The sequence below is a fragment of the Barbus barbus genome (assembly GCF_936440315.1).
Source record: "Barbus barbus genome assembly, chromosome: 31".
Taxonomy (NCBI): domain Eukaryota; kingdom Metazoa; phylum Chordata; class Actinopteri; order Cypriniformes; family Cyprinidae; genus Barbus; species Barbus barbus.
Genome location: NC_136759.1, coordinates 14365879 through 14386500, shown reverse-complemented (window position 1 = coordinate 14386500; position 20622 = coordinate 14365879). Strand labels below are relative to the sequence as shown.

The following is a 20622-nucleotide window of genomic DNA, read 5'->3' as shown; positions in this document are numbered from 1 at the left end:
ACAAACAAGTGAAATGTTTCTAAAATGCCTTTCTTTGTGTTGCACAGAACATACAGCAATGAAATAAGGGTGGTGAAATGATGCCAGAATTTTGAAATATCACTTTAAGCATTGACACAGAGATGATTTAACCTCATGATACTGGCTTGTAGGTACAGGTAACCTAAATGCTTCAATGACCAGTCTAGCTTCAGGGGAATAACCCTGTTCTTGTGAAACATCTGCATTCAAACAGACAGAATACAGTGTAGCTGGTTAAGACTGCTCTGCTTCAATCAAGAAATCAATCATTCTCTGCTTGTTAAGTTTGTCTAAATAGGTTATAAATTCAACATTCTTACTTTTGTAGTCTGCAATTATAATTACCAGTTTCAGGCTTAGCACTGCGCTTGGAATAGTAATTATTACACAGAGAGGCAGAGAATATTTCCACATAAACATGAGCAGGCTTCGAGGGAAATATGGTGGAATGAAAAGGTGAGGATGGCTTCCTATAATTCCAATAATGTCTGGCAGATGAAGACTGCATTAACATTTGGTGGTTAACGTTCATACCTCTTCGACTCTGGGGCATCACTTAACATTTCTATATTATTGCCACAAAGTCCTCTGTCTCACCTCATGTATATTTCATGAGTGTTGCTCTTTTCCTTACTATTTAGTTCTTTGTGGAGTGCAAATACTGGGAACTGATGAGCAGGTCATTGTATGCGTAATTTTTAGGAGAGGCGAGTTTTGAGATTTTCATCTTTCCTTTTTCCTCTCTAGATTCCTTTAAATTATCGCTATAAACAGAGGTGTTTTGCTCCTAATTAGATGTTTTTATTCACCAGAGTGACCCATTCCAGAGGGAAAGAATGCAGCAAAACAAAAAGAAAAAGTTTAACAGTGCTCTGTTGCAAATAGCTGTGATATTGCTGTAATTGGAAAGTTATTGTTTAGAGACAGGTCTAACACGCTGTGTAACCATCAGTTAAATTCTAAAATCAGTTTTCTTTAAACACTTTAAATGTTTCATTTGAAAAAGTTTTTAAACATATTTTTAAGGCAAACATATATTTGTAAATATTTCTACTTTAAATAATGAACATTTAAGATATTTCTTGGAATTACTCCTTCTGATTACTCCAACAAAACCTGACTTTTTATAGAAAGGTCAAAATATATGGATTTTGTGTCTTGAATATATCATGAACATCATGTTTAATTGCACAGTTTGACCTAAACTAAACTTGCTGTTCGATAAGAAGGTTTAAGTATGCGGTATATATCGTTCAAATGTTTGAGGTCAGATTCTTACAAAGGCTACATTTATTTGACCAAAAACACTGTTTATTTGAATAAGTAATAAAATGTAATTCATTCCTATAATGAATGCAAAGCTGAATCATCTGCAACATCTTCATTGTCAAATGATCCTTCAGAAATCATTCTCATATGAGCTATTTGGTGTGACAATTATTAATGCCAGTTGTGCTGCGTAATATTTTTGTGGAAACTGTGAGTCTGATGATACACCGGCTAACTTTTTGAGCAATATTGCTGTACAACTTTTTTTGAGCAATGTTGCTTGCACTTTCCCACTGAGAATGGTAACAAATTTCCATCTGGATATTTTAGAACGGTTGTGGGCCCTGTGTCTCACCTGGTTGCCCGTTGATGGCAACATTGCTCAAAGAGTTTCCTGTGTATCATCAGCCAGAGTTGCCCCATGTATCATTGACCTTATACTTTTTTGTGTATTCTTTGATGAATGGAGAGTTCTAAAGTACAACATTTGTTTGAAATATGTTTTATAGCATAATGAATGTTTTTTTATTGTTGCTTTTGATCAGTTTAGTGCATCCTTGCGGAATAAAAGTGTTAATTTCTTTAATAGAGTAGTAGTATAAAACAAGTATATATATATGTATATATATATATATATATATATACAGTACCATTCAAAGGTTTAGTTTTTTTTTACATATTATTTTAAAAGTGCTCTTCAATGGTTTTCTTGTTCCATGAAAATGAAGCAGCTTTTTAGTTTAAGTAATGATAATATTTTATTTGATTAATATTTTAATTAAATTTTTATTTATCGTGAAATATGAATAAAACATTTGACAACTTCTTTCACCATATTTCAGCCTCTTAATGCTTTTCTTTTTTATAATCTCTAGACAGTTACACACATTCATTTATTACACTATGCCCTACAAAATATATCAATATGACTTTTGCTACAGAAAACACGTATTTCACATGAAAACTATATTTATTTTTTTTTTTTGGGGGGGGGGGATTAATTATTATTATTTTTATCTATTTTTGACTAGTCCAGTTGGTGTGCCCACTAGAGGTACCTATTTAATCCTAGCACGTTGGTTTTATGAAGCACGCTCGACCACTTCCTCCTTTCCCTTCGGTCAGCAGTTGAAATGAAACACAAATGGTAATACTCGAGCCATTTAATCGAGGGCACTATTAGATTATGTACGGTACAAAGTTTGCGCGAAGCCTGAAGTTGTTCCAGTTGCTGACGCTAGGAGCTGTCCGCGGTACTGAAACGGCTCGACTCAGTCTGAGAGGTGCTGACAGAAATTGAACATTCTCTGGCTCTCCACAATTATAAATCTGATCAGAGCTCCCCGTCTCGCGCAGAGACCTCGTTCCTCACGGCGCGGAACGTTTGCGTCCTGCTCCTCTTTAATTATTCGGAAAGTGTTTTAATACAAGGACATATTCTGTGATAGGAGCTCACTGCCGCGAGCATGAACTCGACAAGAAATTACAAACAAAACATGGTCATTCTGATTTTGGCCGTATTTGCTGGCGTGTGGATGGCACGAGGGCAAGGTAAGAATTTATATTTGTAATTTGATACTTGTTCTGCTGTCCACGCGATTAGCGGAAGAGGGTACGCGCAGCTCCACAGACTCCGACGGGTAGACCCATTTCTCACTGTATTGTACATTTGTTGGCGGAGAAAAAACTCCAGCAGATTTGTGCCGAGGAGGTTTATTTAAGACGTTCCACTAATACTTTGGTTGCACGCGAGCAGAAATGTGTTCTGTCATCACGCATTTCACAACAGATGCACTCGTAAGTCACAAAGTCATCGGCGTAATTGTGATAAAGCACACACAGGATGGACAGCACCGCGCCTGACAGTGTATTTCCTATTAGCTCCACGCTCTTTCCTATTTATTTATAGCATTGTATTATTTTTATTCCAGCCAGAGGTCTATATGTTTCAGTCTCTCGTTTTCATTTCACATTTTTCTTGTGTAGACTAATGGCTGTAAATTCTCATTCAGTTTTATGTGATATAAAGTTAGTACACAAGCCAGATCTTTGGTTATAGATTTATCTGATCAGTATACTAAAAGTGATCATGTATAACAAGCCAAAACGTTTGAGGTTCAACAGGTTTTTAATTTGGGGATCACAGTGTTGTGAGACTAAAGGAACATTATTTACTATGATTTAGAAGTGAAATATACTCCTTCACCTTCACAAGTCATTGTAAAATGCATTTTATTTGAAGGAAAATTCAAACAAGTAAACTTATTTAAATCTCTTAGACACTATTTAATTGATTGTCACAGAGGGAAAGCAATATAATCACAAAAAAGTGTTAACAAACAAAGCACAATGTTTGTAATATTAGAATTATGTAGATGACAGTTTAAAATTAAATTGGTCTTTTCTAATATGCCAGTATCATCCAGATTTTCTTTACACCACACTGTTGACAGAATAAGTGAGTGACATCTTCTGTACAGTTTTCATGTTTCATATCTAATATTTGTCACTTAACACAGGGGGTATAACATTGTTGTCAGTAATATTTGATATTGATACTTCACATTAGTTTCTCAGCATTTGCATGGGTTTTGAGGATTATATCAGTACAGAGCTTTACAAAATTCATGTTCATCTTTAAAACATTGATTAAAAATCATACAATACACGTAAAATATGCTAGCCATGCATTTTGCCCACTGAAACCTGCTACAGTCATTTTCCAGGCTCAGAGTAGTCCATGTTGCACTTCATTTTCACTCCAGAAAGCTGTTGTACACCACTACCTCAGAGCTCTGTGTTGTTTTTAGCTTATGTCTGACAATTCCCCTCACTCTTTTTTGTCTTACTGTAAAAGCTCTGTGAGCGATACAAGGGATAATCCTGTGTTATTTGTCAAGAGCTGCTCCATACAGTATACTTCTGAGAGATGTGCGGCACTCAATTTTCTGCATAAATGTTCTATTCGGTTTCATTTTCCTTAAAAAGTAAAAATGAGCAGGAATTTGATTGCATGTCAGCCAAATTATATTTTTTAATCTATACATAATTTCCGTCTTGTCATTCTTCCAATTCAAGAATACCTTTGCACTTTTACTCACCTGTCACTCGCTTCTGCGGAGACACTTGCGAAGCAATCATCTCACAAGCCCCTCATCATTCGGGAAGATACTTTCATTTGCAAATGTGATGTTTCATAGTTTTAGGTGGCAGAATTTAAATTGCGCTTCATATTTGCGACAAAGCGTTTCCAGCCTGAGTCTGTTGTCTCAGACTCATCTTTTCTGTCTGTACTAATTACATTTAGCTCTGTATTGATTACATATTGGTGATTGGAACATTGACCTTTTAGCTTTGAGAGGTGTATGAGTCAGTGTTTTCCGATCAGTCACCTTCAGGACTGGTGTGATGAGGTTTCAGGGCTGCGCGCTGAATGGCTCTTACCTTGAAAAGCACTCTGACTAATGCCCAGCTCCATCATTCCACATTGAGCACAGACAGCAGGCTAAAAGCAGGGCCCACCACTCACAAATGGATGATGGGCTATACAAGAAACACAGGAAGGTCAGAGGGTCAATTTGCTCGGGTCTGCATTGTCCTGCTATGATAGACACAGATGTAAATACACATTTAGTGCATGCACACCAAGAAACACACACAGGAAAAGATGAATGTTAATGTGTAGAAAATATACATATATAACCGGATGTTTTGAACAAGGCAACGGTTCATTAGCAAGTATGAATGTTTATAAATGAGGTTCACTGGTGAACAGGACAGCCTCACGGCTCCCTCATGGCATTGTGAGCAAATGATAGACCTATATGGTTAAATTTGTAATCTGCAGCAGTGTCTACTACAGTAGCTGTCTATAAACATATATGTATATATGGTTCATAAGTGTACAGGGAAATCAGTGAATATTGATTTGCATGAACAAACCGACAGAAATCAAGTGCGCTGCTTGTCATGACAGAGCAGCTGGTGTAAAGATGTTGTAGGAACCTTTAGCAGCTGCTTCCCTGTAATGCAACGTTAAGATTTTAATGGAGCTCCATTCTAGAATCCTTGCTGTGGAATCGTTTCTCTCATTTACAGCAGATTTACACTTTGACAGAAATCTATTAATCAAAATATTTGAACACGGCAATGAAAATGTGTAATAAAGATAAAAGAAATAGGGATGCGTGATGTATCTGTACCATAGTTTTGAGTAAAATATGCTGGTTAAAATGACTTGAAAAAGACTTAATTTTTGTTCTACAAAAAAAAAAAAAAATGCCTCAGACATTTTGAAGTTGCAAACAAGTTACAAGGACAACGGTTGCCTCATTGATCAAACATGTAAACTTTCATCCTTGTGGTTGCTGTAGTCCATATTCATATTGGTTAATGATTGCTATTAGATATTTGTTTTAAATATATGTAATACTAAAAATTTAATAACAGCAAATCTCAAATATGAAATACATTTTTAATACTGTGCATTATAATGTTGTGATGCCTGAATTCACTTTTCAGATTTTTCTTTTTATATTTCACTTTTCCTAAATTCATATCAACTTTAAATATTTAATTAGACAAAATATTAGAGAATTGTATTATCAGTCATTTATTGGTTATTGACCATAACATAAAAATAAACCAGAATTGTATCAGGGAATTGGTGCATCCCTGATTTAAAAAAAAAAAAAAAAAAAAAAAAAGAGTATTAAGGCTAAATTGCCCAAAATAACATTAATGTATAAAACTATTCTGATTATTGCAGAAAAAAAAATGTGCTAAAAGCTATGTACTCGTGACATCAGTTTGGAAGCCAAAAGACTTATTCACTATTGGTTCCCTCTGACAAATATTTTGAGTATTGCGATGAGAATGGCGGTTTATGGTTTTGAGAAAAATATGCTAGGAAATTTTCACATTTTGTTGTATAAAATCAACTGAATTTAAAAGTTGCTAGCATGTTTCTATACACTGGAAAGAGTACATACTGAACATACCATAATGTAACAAACTGAGTTAAACATGAAATTTTTAAATATTACTTCAGTTTTAAAGATTTAAGTAGTATTTTTTTGTGTAAAATGTATACCAGTTGTATACATTTATTTACAACTTCGGAAAATCTTTTTTACGGTGGTCAAGTCCCACAACGGTTGTCTCATTCATCAAGCATTTACTCAGCCACTTGTTTAGCAAACACAGCGGCATTAAAATCCACATTTGAGGTATGACTGTAGTGCCGAATGGTCTCAGAGCAGCGTGAGTAACATAGCACAGCCGTCTGAGCCGCTGTCTGTGCTCTGGCACTGTGTAAGATCAGACATCCCAGGTCTCCACTGACAGAATAAGAGTGTCAGTGATGGGTTGACTTAAACACCCAGCCGAGATCAGCCCTCGAGGAGGGTGAGTGCCACAGCCTGACTCCATTACCTGAAGCACCGGGGGAGGATTCGGCCACACTTCCTCCCAACGCAGCTCATCCTGCTCCGATAAACCATTAGGCTCGCACCCTGTCTTTTAGGATCAAGCAATATCACTCAATCAGCAATTTATCAGTGCCCTGTGTCGGCCCAGGCAGTGCTGGAGAAGAAGGATGGAAGTGGGAGTGATTGTCAGCTTGACCTCTTGACCCCCCCACACACATTCGCTCAGCTGCGGTTCAGCTGGAGCTATGAGGTTGAGCGTCTGCTCCCCTAGTATTTATTACGACTCTGATAAATGAGTCGGCCGCCAGGCTGGATGGCCTCCCACGACCACACTGGCAGACCTGCCACTTCTGTAATGCTGACGAACAGTCAGCTGGGACGGCGCTCAGCAGACAGTACTGCTGGGAGAAATCTGGACGCTACCAGGGTGCCCCACCTCCTGCCGTTAGCACAACTGCCACATATGCACCACGGGCGTTTCCTCTTAGGAGGTAAGGGAGGTAGCGCCTCCTTGAAAATTGGATGAGAAAACATTCGTAGTGCAGAAATAAAATAATTACAGAAATAAAATAATTATGAAAATATAACATAAAAACATGCATAAATCACTCGTTTTATAGCATTTGTAACGTAAAAACAAAAACACAGTGGGTTTGGTGGGGGGTAATTGAGAATGAATAGGAAAACATCTCTTAAGAGATCTCATTGCGCTATGATATGACTGGCCTATTTGGCAGTTAATAAATCCTGTCTCTTGTTTTGTGCGTGTTGCTCTTCTGCACATCAGTCTGAAATAATAAATATAATGTGAAGGCTAATTAAAAGGAAAGTAAACAACTCGCCCAAATAGATATCATGTAAAAATCAAACTTGAATGAGTTGAAAACACAATTTGTAAAGGTTTTTAGTGAGCAGTCAGCTTCTTAGTGATCAGGTTCATCTCTGTGTCTGTGGCCATCATGACTCTTTTCACTTATCCAAAAATAGGTTGGCTATTAAAGAGAACATCAGTTCACAAATAAAATAAAAATGATTAATACTAACTAATACTAATTAATACTAACTTGATAAGATATATATACTTGTAGAAAAAAATACAAAAATAATTAAAATAAATTAAAATAAAAAATGGAAAGTGTAAGTAATGTTTATTTAACCTGGAAAATGTTTCAACATTAAAGGGATAGTTCACCCCAAAATGAACATTTTGTCATCATTTACTCACCCTCGTGTTGTTCCAAACCTGTATGAATTTCTTTCTTCTGTTAAAACTCAATGAAGAGTTGAGTTGATGATATTTTGAAAAATGTTGGTACCTAAACTGTTGCTGGTAGCCATTGACTTCCATAATATGGAAAAAAATGCTATGTAAGTCAAAGGATGTTTGGTTACCAACATTCTTCAAAATATCTTCTTTTGTCTCAACTTGAGGGTGAGATGGAATTTTTATTATTGGGTCAGTTGTCCCTTTAAGTGTATCTGGAACATTAGTTTACATTGGATTAAAATAAAGCATATGAAAAAAAGTGAGGACTTTGCCTCAGAACACCACAGATACACACACACTCCTGTGTTGCGTGACCTGCTCTTAACATCATATAGTAACTAACCCACTTAAATAGCATTTGAAGTTCTTTTGTAGCAGCTATGTCTGAACATCTGTGTAGCCTGGATGATCAATGACTTTGTCAGGCTTCCAGAGGCCAGATGGTAAAGATGGAAATATAGGGAGTTCAGATGTAGAGATGGGATTGAAATAACGCGATTGCCTTTCTGAACTTGTACTGTAATGGATACGGTCTATATATGGAAGAGAAGAAGGCATAATGTAGCCCAGGAGTCTGACAGGCTTGAGTCTAATTATAAAACTCGTATTTTTGCAGTCTAGTCTTTATGTTTGCTCTTGACCTGAATATGCCATAGTCTATATCCTTTCCTAATGATTCCCGTGCTGTTTTGTAGCACAACATTGCCCTCGCACACACATCGTACTCATGTGACTTAAAAATGTTGTTGCCCATTTTTGCTGTTTTCTCCATTAGCCCTGATAAAAATGGAAGACCTTGCCGTGGCGCTCTCATTCTTTAACCCACACTGTATGTATGTTTGTCTTTATGGCCTGTTTTAATCACTGGCCATGGCAGGAGCGTGGGGTGTAATGGTGCTTTATGTGCTTGTCCTGCCCCTTCCATAATTCAGCCCGCCCTGCTTTTTACATCACATTCTACGGCATTCTAGGAAGCGCATTATGATTTACAATTAAATTCAGTCTTGTCCTTCTCCAGAAAATGAATTTGCAGATGAGAGAATGTTTTATGGATTAAACCTCTTATTGAATAAATCCAGAGTCTTATTTGTATCTGATTGAATTCACGGACCCCCTCCCCCAGCTTTCATCATACACGCACATGGTGATATGTCAAGGGTGGCAAGATTATGTTTATATAGATTAACCGCAGGTGGCATGTATTATGAAACAGATGAGGACAGATGTAAAAGATATAATCAGATAGATTAAATTTAAATAGAGCATCTAGTGTTATATTAGATATCCTGTTAGGTACAGTGTCAGAGGTGCTTATGCAAAAAGGTCCGTAAAACAGGGCTCCAGACTGTGACTAAAATGCCCTTTCATCGAGATATTATCTTGTGCGTGAACTGGAATGTCCAATTCGTAAACAAATGATTCTTATGAACCAGTTCGTTTTAGTGAGTCAGTCAAAACATTTAATGAAACAGTCTTTTGTTAGCAGTTTGAATCAGATTAATTTACCGACTCGTTATCGCTGAATTTAGAGTTTTTTTTTTTTTTAATTATGTCTGAAATGAACTTTTTCTGTGATGTATAATGTAGGATTTAGGGACTTACATTAATTTGTTTCCTGATTGCTTGGTAATATGATATTGTATAAGTAAAAATAAATAATACACCAGAGTTTTGTTGCATAAATTACTAATAGTGATGGTAATATTTTTATATATCCCAGTAAAGTATATGAGGTTAATAAGATCCAATTGTTTTTTTTTTCTAAAACAGGCAGCGAAACAACATTTTTATTGCGTGATTCTGTGATATGGCTCCTAAATGTTTACTCTAAGGAGCCAATGGCTCCACAGTCATTTTGTTTTTAGTCTAGACCCCTATAAAACATATATTGTGAACACATACAGAGCCTTCAGTTTGTGTAATATTTGGTATTTCCTCTATATTTGAAAAGTGTGTTTGGGCTTTAGACGTAAAATATGTCTTTACTGCCGTTCCAAAACCCTGCTGAAGGGTCCCTAAATGTTTTAAGCCGCTGATCAACGACAAACTCACTCTATCCCCACTGCCCCCCCCCCCCCATCACCCCCACCTCTGCCCGTTTCTTCTGCCGAGGAAAAGCAATTTGTTCTTGGTGATCCGATGCAATCAGTTGTGCTTCATGGCTTTCGAAAAAAGTCTGAAAAAAAAGAGAAAATAAACAGAAGGGGGAAAAAAAAACTTGCGAGAGAGGGACATCACTATTAATTAAACCGCACGCTCCCGAATTCTGATGATCATGTGCAGGAACTGCAAATATTCAACACCTGTTTTTTGATTACCAGTGATTAACCTATTGCAGTGTGCCTCAGACTCTCATCAAGAGCCATTCAGTGCATGAAGACCCTCCTTAAACCCTCCTTTTCGCAGCGCTTGCGTGAAAATGAACGTTATTGTGCCTGTGCGTCTGCCCCTTCTTTAGGACAGAAGTTGTGAATCAGGCTTTGACAGTTTCCAGGTGCCGAGGGGATGGTAAAGCTTTATCACGCTCTCTCTCTTTTGCTTTCTCTCTGCCATAACAGTCTCTGAGGCACGTCTGATGCTTCCACAGCCTTGTGAAGTGTGTATCCCAATCGCTTTTTCCCCAGCGCCGCTTCTCTCGGGTTGTGTTCGTTTGCTTCAGAAGCCCTTTTGCGTTTTGCCATGTGTATATATGCCTTTTCCCCCTTTCGCGCCTGCTCCTCATCTCGCTCAAGAGCTTGTCTGATGTGCTAAACATCTGCGGCACTCAAAAGCACCTACATGTCCGCTCAGCGTCTGTATTCTGACAAGCCTCCACTTCATTTAAACTCCACTTCCACGGTTTTTTTATTTTTTTATTTAACTGTATATTATTAAACCAACAGCTCACGTCGTTATATAATTATGCCTCTCCAGCGGGGCAGGTTATGAATGGCCACCTCCCCATCTGCGGTAGTCTTGATAGCAGGCAGAACACCATCTCTGTGTCAATACCACTTTTCAAAGCCGGTCCCTGCTGCTTAAATTTCTTCGCTTGTCCACCAAGACGCACAGCTGGGATTCCACCATTGCCGCTGGTGACGCCTGTAAGTGGGCTGTGGGACATTAGTGTGACACTATTATTGTGTAACTCCACAATAAAGGCTTTCAACCCACTTGAGGGGAGGAAGGAAAGCTTGTTGATATTAATTACAAATCAATAGGCCAATCTGCCACGCCATCGGCTGGTGTCCACCACTCTATTTTTCTGTCCATCTCTGCTTGGCTTATGCTGGTGATACATTGCGCTCATAAATTTTGTGGTTCTTTACTGCTTGGTTTTATGTTAGCAGTATTGACGGATGGACTGATTCGGATCTGTGAGACACTGATTGACCCAAACCTTTGCTTCACCTCTCCCTGCCTCCTTTCCTCTCCTTGTGAAAAATAAGTACACTTTACTTATGAAAAGAGTACTTATTATGGAAATAATATAAAGAATATAATATAATATAATATCAAGGGATAGTTCACCCAAAAATTTAAATATATATATATATACAGTGCCCTCCATAAGTATTGGAACAGTAAAGACAAAATTGCTCTGTTGGCTGTGGAGTCAAACACATTTGCAAATATGATTTTTTTGTTTAGAGTTTTCCTTGGACCTTCCCCCCGTAAAACTTCTCAGCCTGGAGCAGGGAGATCGCCCGCTGGAAGCTCACACCCTGGACTTCATTCAGCTCGCGTGCCTCACTCACTATCCGGACTGCTCGTTCTGTGTTTTTTATTACATCAGCCTGAGCGAGCGGTCAAAGGCACACGTTCCAGCGGGCGGTCCTAAAGAGGATTTCGCCGCCTTTGTGGAGTGGGTGCTAGTACACAACGACTCGATGTTCACCGTCGGCCCTGTGGATGATGATTTCGCCACCAGCCCCACTCCACAACTGCCAGAGACCAGCCCACCACCAGCGAAAGATGCGACGGAGGTGTCACACGAGCCCACCGTAGACCAAGGAGTTCGGCGCGCCACGATGGAGGAACTTGGACCGAGGACAAGGTCGGAAGTTACCATCGCCCCGAAGCCTACTACCCCGTAATGGTCTGACCAGGTGTGTGAGCCGGCTACACCGCTGAGCACTGAGGGAGTTTTAGTGGAGTTCGGGGATATGGAGGCTTGCCTCGCCCACACTCCTACCGCTATGAGTGAGTACGAACTGGCCTCTGGTGGATATTATGAGGAACTAAAGGACATTTTTTCGGAGGACCTGATTGACTTTTTTGGAGAGGTGAACCCTAAGCTCTCTGTTCTTCCCAACACTTTTCCTTCCCGCCGACTCCGCCTTTGTCCTCGGTCCCACCGGCTCTGCCTCTGACCTCTGGATTTCCGGTTCCTCCTCTTCCAACACATGGCTCCTCCTGCTCCTGACTTCCCCTTGGCTCCTTCCACCTTCCACTCCCCCATGGACTTTTATTTTGTTCTGTGTTTGGTCTGCCCTCTCTCCTGCTCCACTCCCTCCTCCAGAGCCCACACCCTCCCTCCTCAGTTTGAACTCTTTACGGCATGAGGACACGCCTTCCCGGGAGGGGGCGATATCTTTCACATGTCTGTGTTGAGTTTCTTGTTAAGTTCATCGTCACCACCTGTTGTTTCATTAATTATCCCTTTAGCCCCTGGGTTTATAAGGCCTGCGTTTTCCCCATTTCAGTTGCCAGTTATTGTCTATGTTACATGTTTTTGAGTGGACTGTTATTTTGAATTATCTTCTTCCTTGGAGCTTCGTAACACATGCATCATGTTCTGGAAATAAATCGTGAGAATTTTTGCTGAGAGATCACGGAAACCTTTCCAATGTAAGTTAAATATTAATATAATAATTCGATTTTACATATAATATGGTAGAAAAACTGTGTTTTTACATTTTATTGATGCAAAGATGAGTAGTGGTGATATTTATTTTGTACAACATTTGCAACTGCTTTTAATCACTTAATTAGAAGCACCACACATTAAATTATGGCATGTTATAGGAACTACTGAACAGACATTTAGAAATTGATTTTAAACTGCAAAGTATTTAAAATTAAAATAAAGCTTAATAAACACTTGCATTTTTACAACCCTATAAGCGTGTCCTATCAGATAATGAAAAGTTCGACACACTCTTGTGGTCTTCATCCTCATTTGAACACTTGGGCCAAATACAGGAAATACGTCATATAAGTGGTCAAGTGCAAAGACCGCAAGTGTAGGTATTTGGACAAGGCATTAGTTAGATTTGAAGTCCACTACAAGTAGACATGCAATACAATTAAGAACACTTCTTTTTCACAAGGATCATCACTGTAATTATCTCAGAATGAGTCCGGCCATCCAGCCAGAGTCTGAGTTGAAAAAATAAAGCAGAAACCAGGTGTAACATGCGTGCAGATGGCGTCAGTTGGCACGTCAGCCTCTCTGCTGCACGTATATATCTCCCAGGCCCTGTCTCCGTATCGATCCATTAGTCAGAGGAGAGCAAACGGCAGATCTGCTGCTTCTCGTCCCTCATGGATTGGCAGACTGTGTACGCCTGGTTAATTGGGTCTGGCGTCTATGGCGCATGCAGAACCGCGGGCTGTCCGCCACAATTAAGTCTCCGACAACCTTCCCGTCCCTTCCCTGCATTTGAAGTGCCAGCTCCCATCTAGGAGCTACTTCATCTAGAGCTTTCCCCAGCAGGGTGCAACAGTTAGGGAGACAGCAGGTAATCACCAGAGGAACATTTGGAGTGGAGCAGGAGTGCATCCTTGGTTTCTCTGCATCAAAGCATCGAGCAGAACGTGTCTTACATTACACCATATTTATGTGGACACTGTTGTTGGCGACTGATTGTGATTTTGTGCAGATTTGCTAAATTGAATTGCAATTTAGGACCGGGATTATCAAACTTTTTGATGCCAAGGATCTCTTTCCTGAGATATATAGGCAGCTATTATATGTGTATAGTATACATTTCAAACTAAAGTGTTTATTTAAAAAAAAAAAAGATGCCTCTCATACTTGCCAAGGATACATTTACTGTATCAAAAATACGGCATTTATAAATGTAAATTAAAAACAGTAATGTTATTTGAATTAATTTTTTAATGTTTTAAATGTAATTTATTTTTATGATGGCAAAGCTGAATTTTCAGCAGTCATTTCTCATTATTTTCAATGTCGAAAACAGTTGTGCTTAATATTTATGGAAACTGATACATTTTTTTTGAGTAAATGTTTTTTTTTTTGAGTAACTTTTGCATCCCTTAAAATCTCTCTTTTTTTTGGAATTACTGCCATAGCCACGAGAAAGCTGTGCAAACAGCTTTCTGTGAGTGGTAATAGGACCATGAAAATAGCACCGTTTTCTGAGGGCATCCATTGTGTGCCAAACTTGCGTAGAAAGGAGCTGTAGTAGTGCTGAAAAGAATAACAAAAATGTAATTTAAATGCATAAAAGCATTATTTCAGTGCATTTTGTCCCTGGTTATGCTGGATTGTGGGTGTTTTGTAAATAAAAACCAAGTTTTTTGTTTTGAATTATCATACATAAAACTGTTTAGTAAATCCTTCCCAATATATCTGTAAATACATAAGTTGTCACTCAGTGGGGTTTCAAACTGTTGGATCATCTATGCGGCACAAATGATATGTCATTAGTTGCATCTTTCTTCAGAGAGGAAGAGGGAAGGGGAGGGATTTGATCTAAGTTAGCATGGGCGACGGCAGACCTCAAAGTAATTTCCCTCCCATCACATTTAGCATTTACCATAAAGTCCCTCATTCCCCATAAAGGACTGATTTGTGGCTTGCCAGGGATTGTGCCTAGCATGCACCCCCAGTGCTTAAGGATATTCAAATCGCTTTGTGCCCTTGCTCTCACAGGGATCACACTAGCAGGATGATTTAAAGGTGGTAACAAGATGTGCTCCGGGGCGCAAAATATTGAACACCATCAACGATGCAACGACTGAACAAAATTCCTGTCAGTTAAAACAAGTTATTAGATCACAGGTGAAACCGCTCTTCTCTTGCATCTAAATCCTGCCCTCTGCTCGCAAATCTATCACACAGATCCCCCAATGAACTACTTTTCTCTGCATTAATGTGTATTTACTTGTGAGATGGAAAACATATTGTGTGCTAGCACAATGCAGAGATGATTCATCCCTTTAAACTCTTTTAAAACCCACCCGACGGGACATAATACCTTGCAGGTTCTATTTTCGTTCCTCTATAGTCCTTTTCTGTAGACTAACGTAATGAGCATCCTGCCGTAGATTGTGAAGAGAGCTCGTCCCGCGGAGCTCCAGTTAATGAACTTAGTGTATGTGCCGAGCCGATGTCAGGCCCTTAAGAGTCCCAGACATGCCATAATAAAGATGGATCATGCAAATCCAGGGTGTTTGCACAGGATGCCGTCGCTGTGAATCACTCCGCTCATTATTTACCTTTACTAAGTTGTCGGGAACAATGCCACGTCGTACCAAAAGCTAAATAGATGGATTTGGAGTGTTCGGAGATGCCAAAGTAAGACAAATGTCCTGACATGCTGTTTCAACACACATTTTTTGCACTTATGCATAGATTTAAAGGTGTTATTGTGAGAACCGAAAAGCAAAATGTCAAAGTATGGACTGGACCGATGCTTCAAATGGCTTTAATCTGACAGTTCTTTAGTGATTTTTCTTCCACTGTGTTACTGTTAACAGGATACATTGTGGCACGGAAGCACTAACAGCCTTGATTTGCACTTTTCTGGCTGCCGGTTATGATTCTAATGATTACAGCTGAACACATCTTTTGTTAGCAAGAGACAGATTTTTTTGAAGGCAATACGGCATACTGGGAATAGCAAGGTTTTTATGTTATGGAGGAGATAGCAGGAAATGGGTGATGGGTGAATGGCGTTATTTGCCCCTTACCGGGGCCATATTAACTCGGCAGGCAGTGCAGTCTGTGAAGGAGCAGATGCGGGACTGGAATAGAGCAAATGCTCTGAACTATACAGCCAGCTGCAACACGGCGAGTCCTGATTGGAGCCCTTTCTACTTTAGAGCACTTATTCATTGATTGATTGATGCATTCAAACCCAGTCGTTCATTATGGGCACTTTTTCCGCTTCCCTTGTGACTGATGTTCAAGAGGGACGTGCAGTTCCTGAAGTCGATCGTTGAAATTTCTGGCTGTAAGAAGGGGATAGATATCGGACATAGTGTGGGCAATCGTTTGCTGATTAAATGTTTGCTAATTAGCTTATCAGTGGTTTTGATGCATCCATTACGTCCCTGATCTATGCAGCAAATAAATATCTTCTCAAATAGAGAATGTGTATGCATTTTTAATGGTGGTGTTTTAATTTGGCACGTTTTATTTGAATTTTAATGCTTTTCCCAATGGCAGCTACTTGCTTAACTGTGAGTAAGCCATTTGTAAGCCATTTGTTCAATTAATGGTGTGAGTTTGGGACGAGACTAGGCTATATGTTTGTTGAAGCAATGGAAGACATTTTTGGATGTTCATTGTTTAGCAAATCTCAAAATGAGTGTCCATTTTTTATACTGTACATTATAATGGTGATATTCAAATTTAAAACCATTTATTTATTTCAGTATTTTTTTTTTTATTTTCATATGTGCAGACAGAATATTATAGAATTTTATCATTTGGTTACACTTTAAGGTCCAATTCTCACTATTAAGAAAACATAAACTCCTGATTTGCTGCTTATTAATAGTTAGTAAGATAGTTGTTAAGTTTAGGTATTGGGTAGGATTAGGGATGTAGAATATGGACATGTGCTTTATAAATACTAATAAACAGCCAATATGTTAATAATAGGTATGCTAATAAGCAACTAGTTAATAGTGAGAATTGGTCCCTATACTAAAGTGCTTCCTATTATTTTCCATTTACTTATTTTCAGCCATAGCATGAGTAATTATCACCTGTACTGTATCTGTTAGAATTTTAATAACAATGCATCCCTTCCTAAGATACCAAAATGTCCAAATGTCCATATACCAAATGGTAATTTTAATGTTTTATAAAACACTTTTTTTTTTTTTTCTTAAATTCAGGAAAAGCAAGGCGACCCGTGGTTTTTTTTGGGGGGCGGGGGCAAAATGGCGACTCTTTTGTTCCATGCTGACAGATCCAGAGCTCAGGGAACATATCACAGCTCCTATAGGCTTTTAATGAATCGAGGGAGACCAGTGATTGTCACATTGATTATCTTTGTCGTCCTGTGCTGTTCATTTCTTATTGTGTTAGTAGCCAGCAGCTCTGGATTTTGATCTCACATGTAATGACTTGCAGTTTGAAGGCATGCCAGCCGCTATTCATGAGCAGTGAGCCACTCCAATCAATGTTTTCACACTGCTGTTCGAAACCCAGCATTATGAAGACATTTTTGTTGTTCAGAAACTGTAAAATGCCATTTGGTACAGCGGCATGATGAAGTAGCATTGACAGTAATGACTACATTAATATTAATCCTGGTGTTTGCCATTTATTTGTCATTTTTTGGCTTGGTAAAAGTGTAATTAATGACCCGCTGAGGAACAGCAGGCTGCGGTTGGTATTTCCTGTGGGTGTAGTTGCCCTTCTGTGGGAGCCAGTCTTGTTCCACAGAAATCAGGTGTTTAGCCTTTGGGAAGTTCAGTGTAGACGCGGCCCTATAGATGCAGCATATTGATGAAGCTGACAACGGCTTTGGGTTGTGAAAGTGCAGTGCAGCTGATCAGATTATACTGTACCAGGAAGGTTTTGAAAAACCAATCAATATCCAGAATCCAGATAATCCAGTCAAAGTTGTATGAATTGTTTGGTTTCCAAATAAGCAAGGCCTTGATGGATTTAAGGGAGCAAAAAAGTAGAATCGAGGGGTTAGCACCCAGCTGCACTTTGTTTTGTGTTTGCTGATGCAATAATATTGAACAGTGTGCAACGTATCAGGATGACAGCAATCAGTGTGAACCGCTTAGTTCTGGTGACACTGCACTTAATAAAATCTGGGAGGGTGATGCGTCTTTTCACATAATATGCCACACTGGCACAAACAAATACGGAGAGGCACTATTAAAAATGGCACTATTAAAAAATAAAGAGAGAACGACTGTATGCAACCAGGAGAGAGGAAGAGATTGTTTTTGTAATGTCCTTGAGCCCTCGTGCTTTGGGGATTTTTATTTTATTTTTATTTTTTTTGTCTCTGCTTCGGAGATCTTTATAATTAGTCTCTGTTGTGAAAAATGTCTTCGGACTCAAAAATGGTTGTCGTAGATTTCTTTGAAATGGAAATGTGACCAGTGAAATATTGATCTGATTACCATATTTATTCTGTTTGTTTCAGCCACACTCTCTTGTTTCCCTCGTGTTGTATTGAACATATTTTGTTTTCATACCCTTATATACGCTATATATGTCTAACTATCACAAAAACTTTCAAGAACATGTCTGGGGTATATAACCTAAAAAATCAAAAGAATGAAATAAGAAATATTTTAGTTGAGGACAATCTTAATTTTAAAATACAAACTGACATTTTTCATTTCCAGTTCTCATTACTGTAATACAAAAAAGTAACTTCTCTCTTTACTGTAATGTGAATGTGTAGTCATATTTTTGAGAATTTCCATAGAGAACAGTAGGAATTAATAATGATAACAATAATAATAATAATAGTAGTAATAATAATAATAATAATAATAATAATTATTATTATTTAAAAAAAAGCTTATAAAGTAAAACATTCATCCTTAGCCATTACAGTAATGTACAAGTAAGAATTTGGGATGGATGATTTTAATCATGACAACAATGAATAAAAAAAACCTCTTGGTGCTCCAAAAATAAATTCATAATATTTATGAAAAGTGTTTTATTTTATTTTTTGTCAAATGTTCTGCAGGATTCACCCATATATCTCACGATACCAGCTAATTGCTGTTATGCTATCATGTGCGATTCTCCCGCATTCCTTTGCTTATTTGCCGGTGCACAGAATGTTACCTCATATTTTTTGAAGAAAGATCTCTGACAAGTTTTCTTGCTGATTGACAACTCTCTATGTCTGAATAAATCAGCCATATTCAAGATGTCTTATATATTTTGACTGACATGCCATCACTGGTGGTTAAAAAAGGAAGATTTTCAGTGTCTGATGACAGTATGTAGATCACTGTGCGTTACGTGCCGCCCCCACCACCCTCTGCCTTCTTCCTTCCACATCATGACGCTGCATCAAATAGGGATGTTTTCATATTAACATTAACGAGATGCCCAAGATATTCAATGCATGAACAAGTACGGTTCATGTCTGGAGCGCCTCACTGCTGTGTTGTTTTTTTTTTTTTTTAAATCCTATTACTGTCGGGTAGGGCTTTTCCATACGTCAGCTTAAATATGGCTCACTTTGACAGCGTGCCGTAGTGAAAACGGAGAAATCATTACAGCACAAAGCGGTTGATGAAAACGGGGTATAATGTGTGCGATTTGAGTTTGTAGATATGGTACACTGGGCTTGTAACGCTGTTGTACGTTGGGAGTAAAGGAGGCTTGGAGCTGACCTCAGGCAGCCTTTGGAAATTCAGGGGCTGAACAGTTCAGCTCACAGGGAAATTGGCCAGCTCGCTTCAGACCCCCCAGGCCTGCCCCAGTAGAACCTCCATTAAACAATGTGTCCGTTGTCAACCCTTAGCCATGCACCCCTCGTATTGGCTTAACCAGTAAGAACAGTGGGGTTGTCGTTCTCTCTGGTGTTCAGTACGCTGGATGATTTTTTAAATCTTGTCAGTTTTGTGGTTGAGATTATTGCCGCAGTTAACTTTATTGCTGGCTGGAGGGTTTGTTCTGGCAGATGTGGTTCGCTAAATGTCATGCTGACCGATCTGGACTGTCTAAATTGATGGCTAGACTGCTTGCAAAGTATTAAATTGGTCATTACAACTGGCCATTGCACAATTTGTGCCCACAGAATTCTACAGAAAGCTCAGCGAATTTCCGCAGAAATTGAACGGCCATCCATCATAAACTGCTGCGCTTCTTTCACCCCTTGTGTTTTTATTTTGGATAATCTGACACTACTTTTAAGGTATAATGAGAAGGTATCATTTTGTTTTCGCTGATTCTCGTTTAGGAAGAAATGTACAAATTCTGTGTGTGCTTAGCCATGACAGTTTTTGCTTTCTCTCCCGGTCTCTTCTGCTCTGTCTGTTTCTCAGCTGCTGTAATGAGAGGAGAGAATGGAGTTCTTGAGAATGTGCAGAGGGTCTGTAAAGCTCTGAGACTCAGGAGAATAGGCCAGTACTGTATGATGGCAGTATGGCCGGATTTGAGGATTAATTTGAGATTAGACCGGAGCCGAGATCAGGAAGACCTGGAATAAAGCTGTACCACATGTATGAGACAGGCCAGCCTATGAGAGAGATGGGATTTATTGCAATAGTTCATAGGAAGCATGTCTCTAAACTAGTGGTATAAATCAAACAGTAGCTGTGTTTCCTTTACTCTTCAAATTGCGCAAATTGAAACTAAGAAATGAAAATATTCCCAATGGAAATGTCAATTTCGCAAATATTCCCATATATCGAAAAAAAAGGGTTTTACACTCGTATGAGGTGGTTTTTCAGGCAATT

The 20622-nt window shown here is 38.7% G+C and overlaps 1 protein-coding gene across 1 annotated transcript in view; it reads left to right on the top strand.

Moving 5' to 3' along the window:
- Positions 1 to 2756: 2756 nt before the first annotated feature.
- The window catches only part of LOC306851715 (seizure protein 6-like), a gene marked incomplete at both ends in the record, with an annotated part of 188554 nt that continues 170688 nt past the window's right edge, over positions 2757 to 20622 (top strand). Inside the window, one exon of the mRNA XM_079388156.1 lies at positions 2757 to 2841. Within this exon, the coding sequence (XP_079244282.1) occupies positions 2757 to 2841 (85 nt within the window). The remainder of the gene's footprint in view (positions 2842 to 20622) is intronic.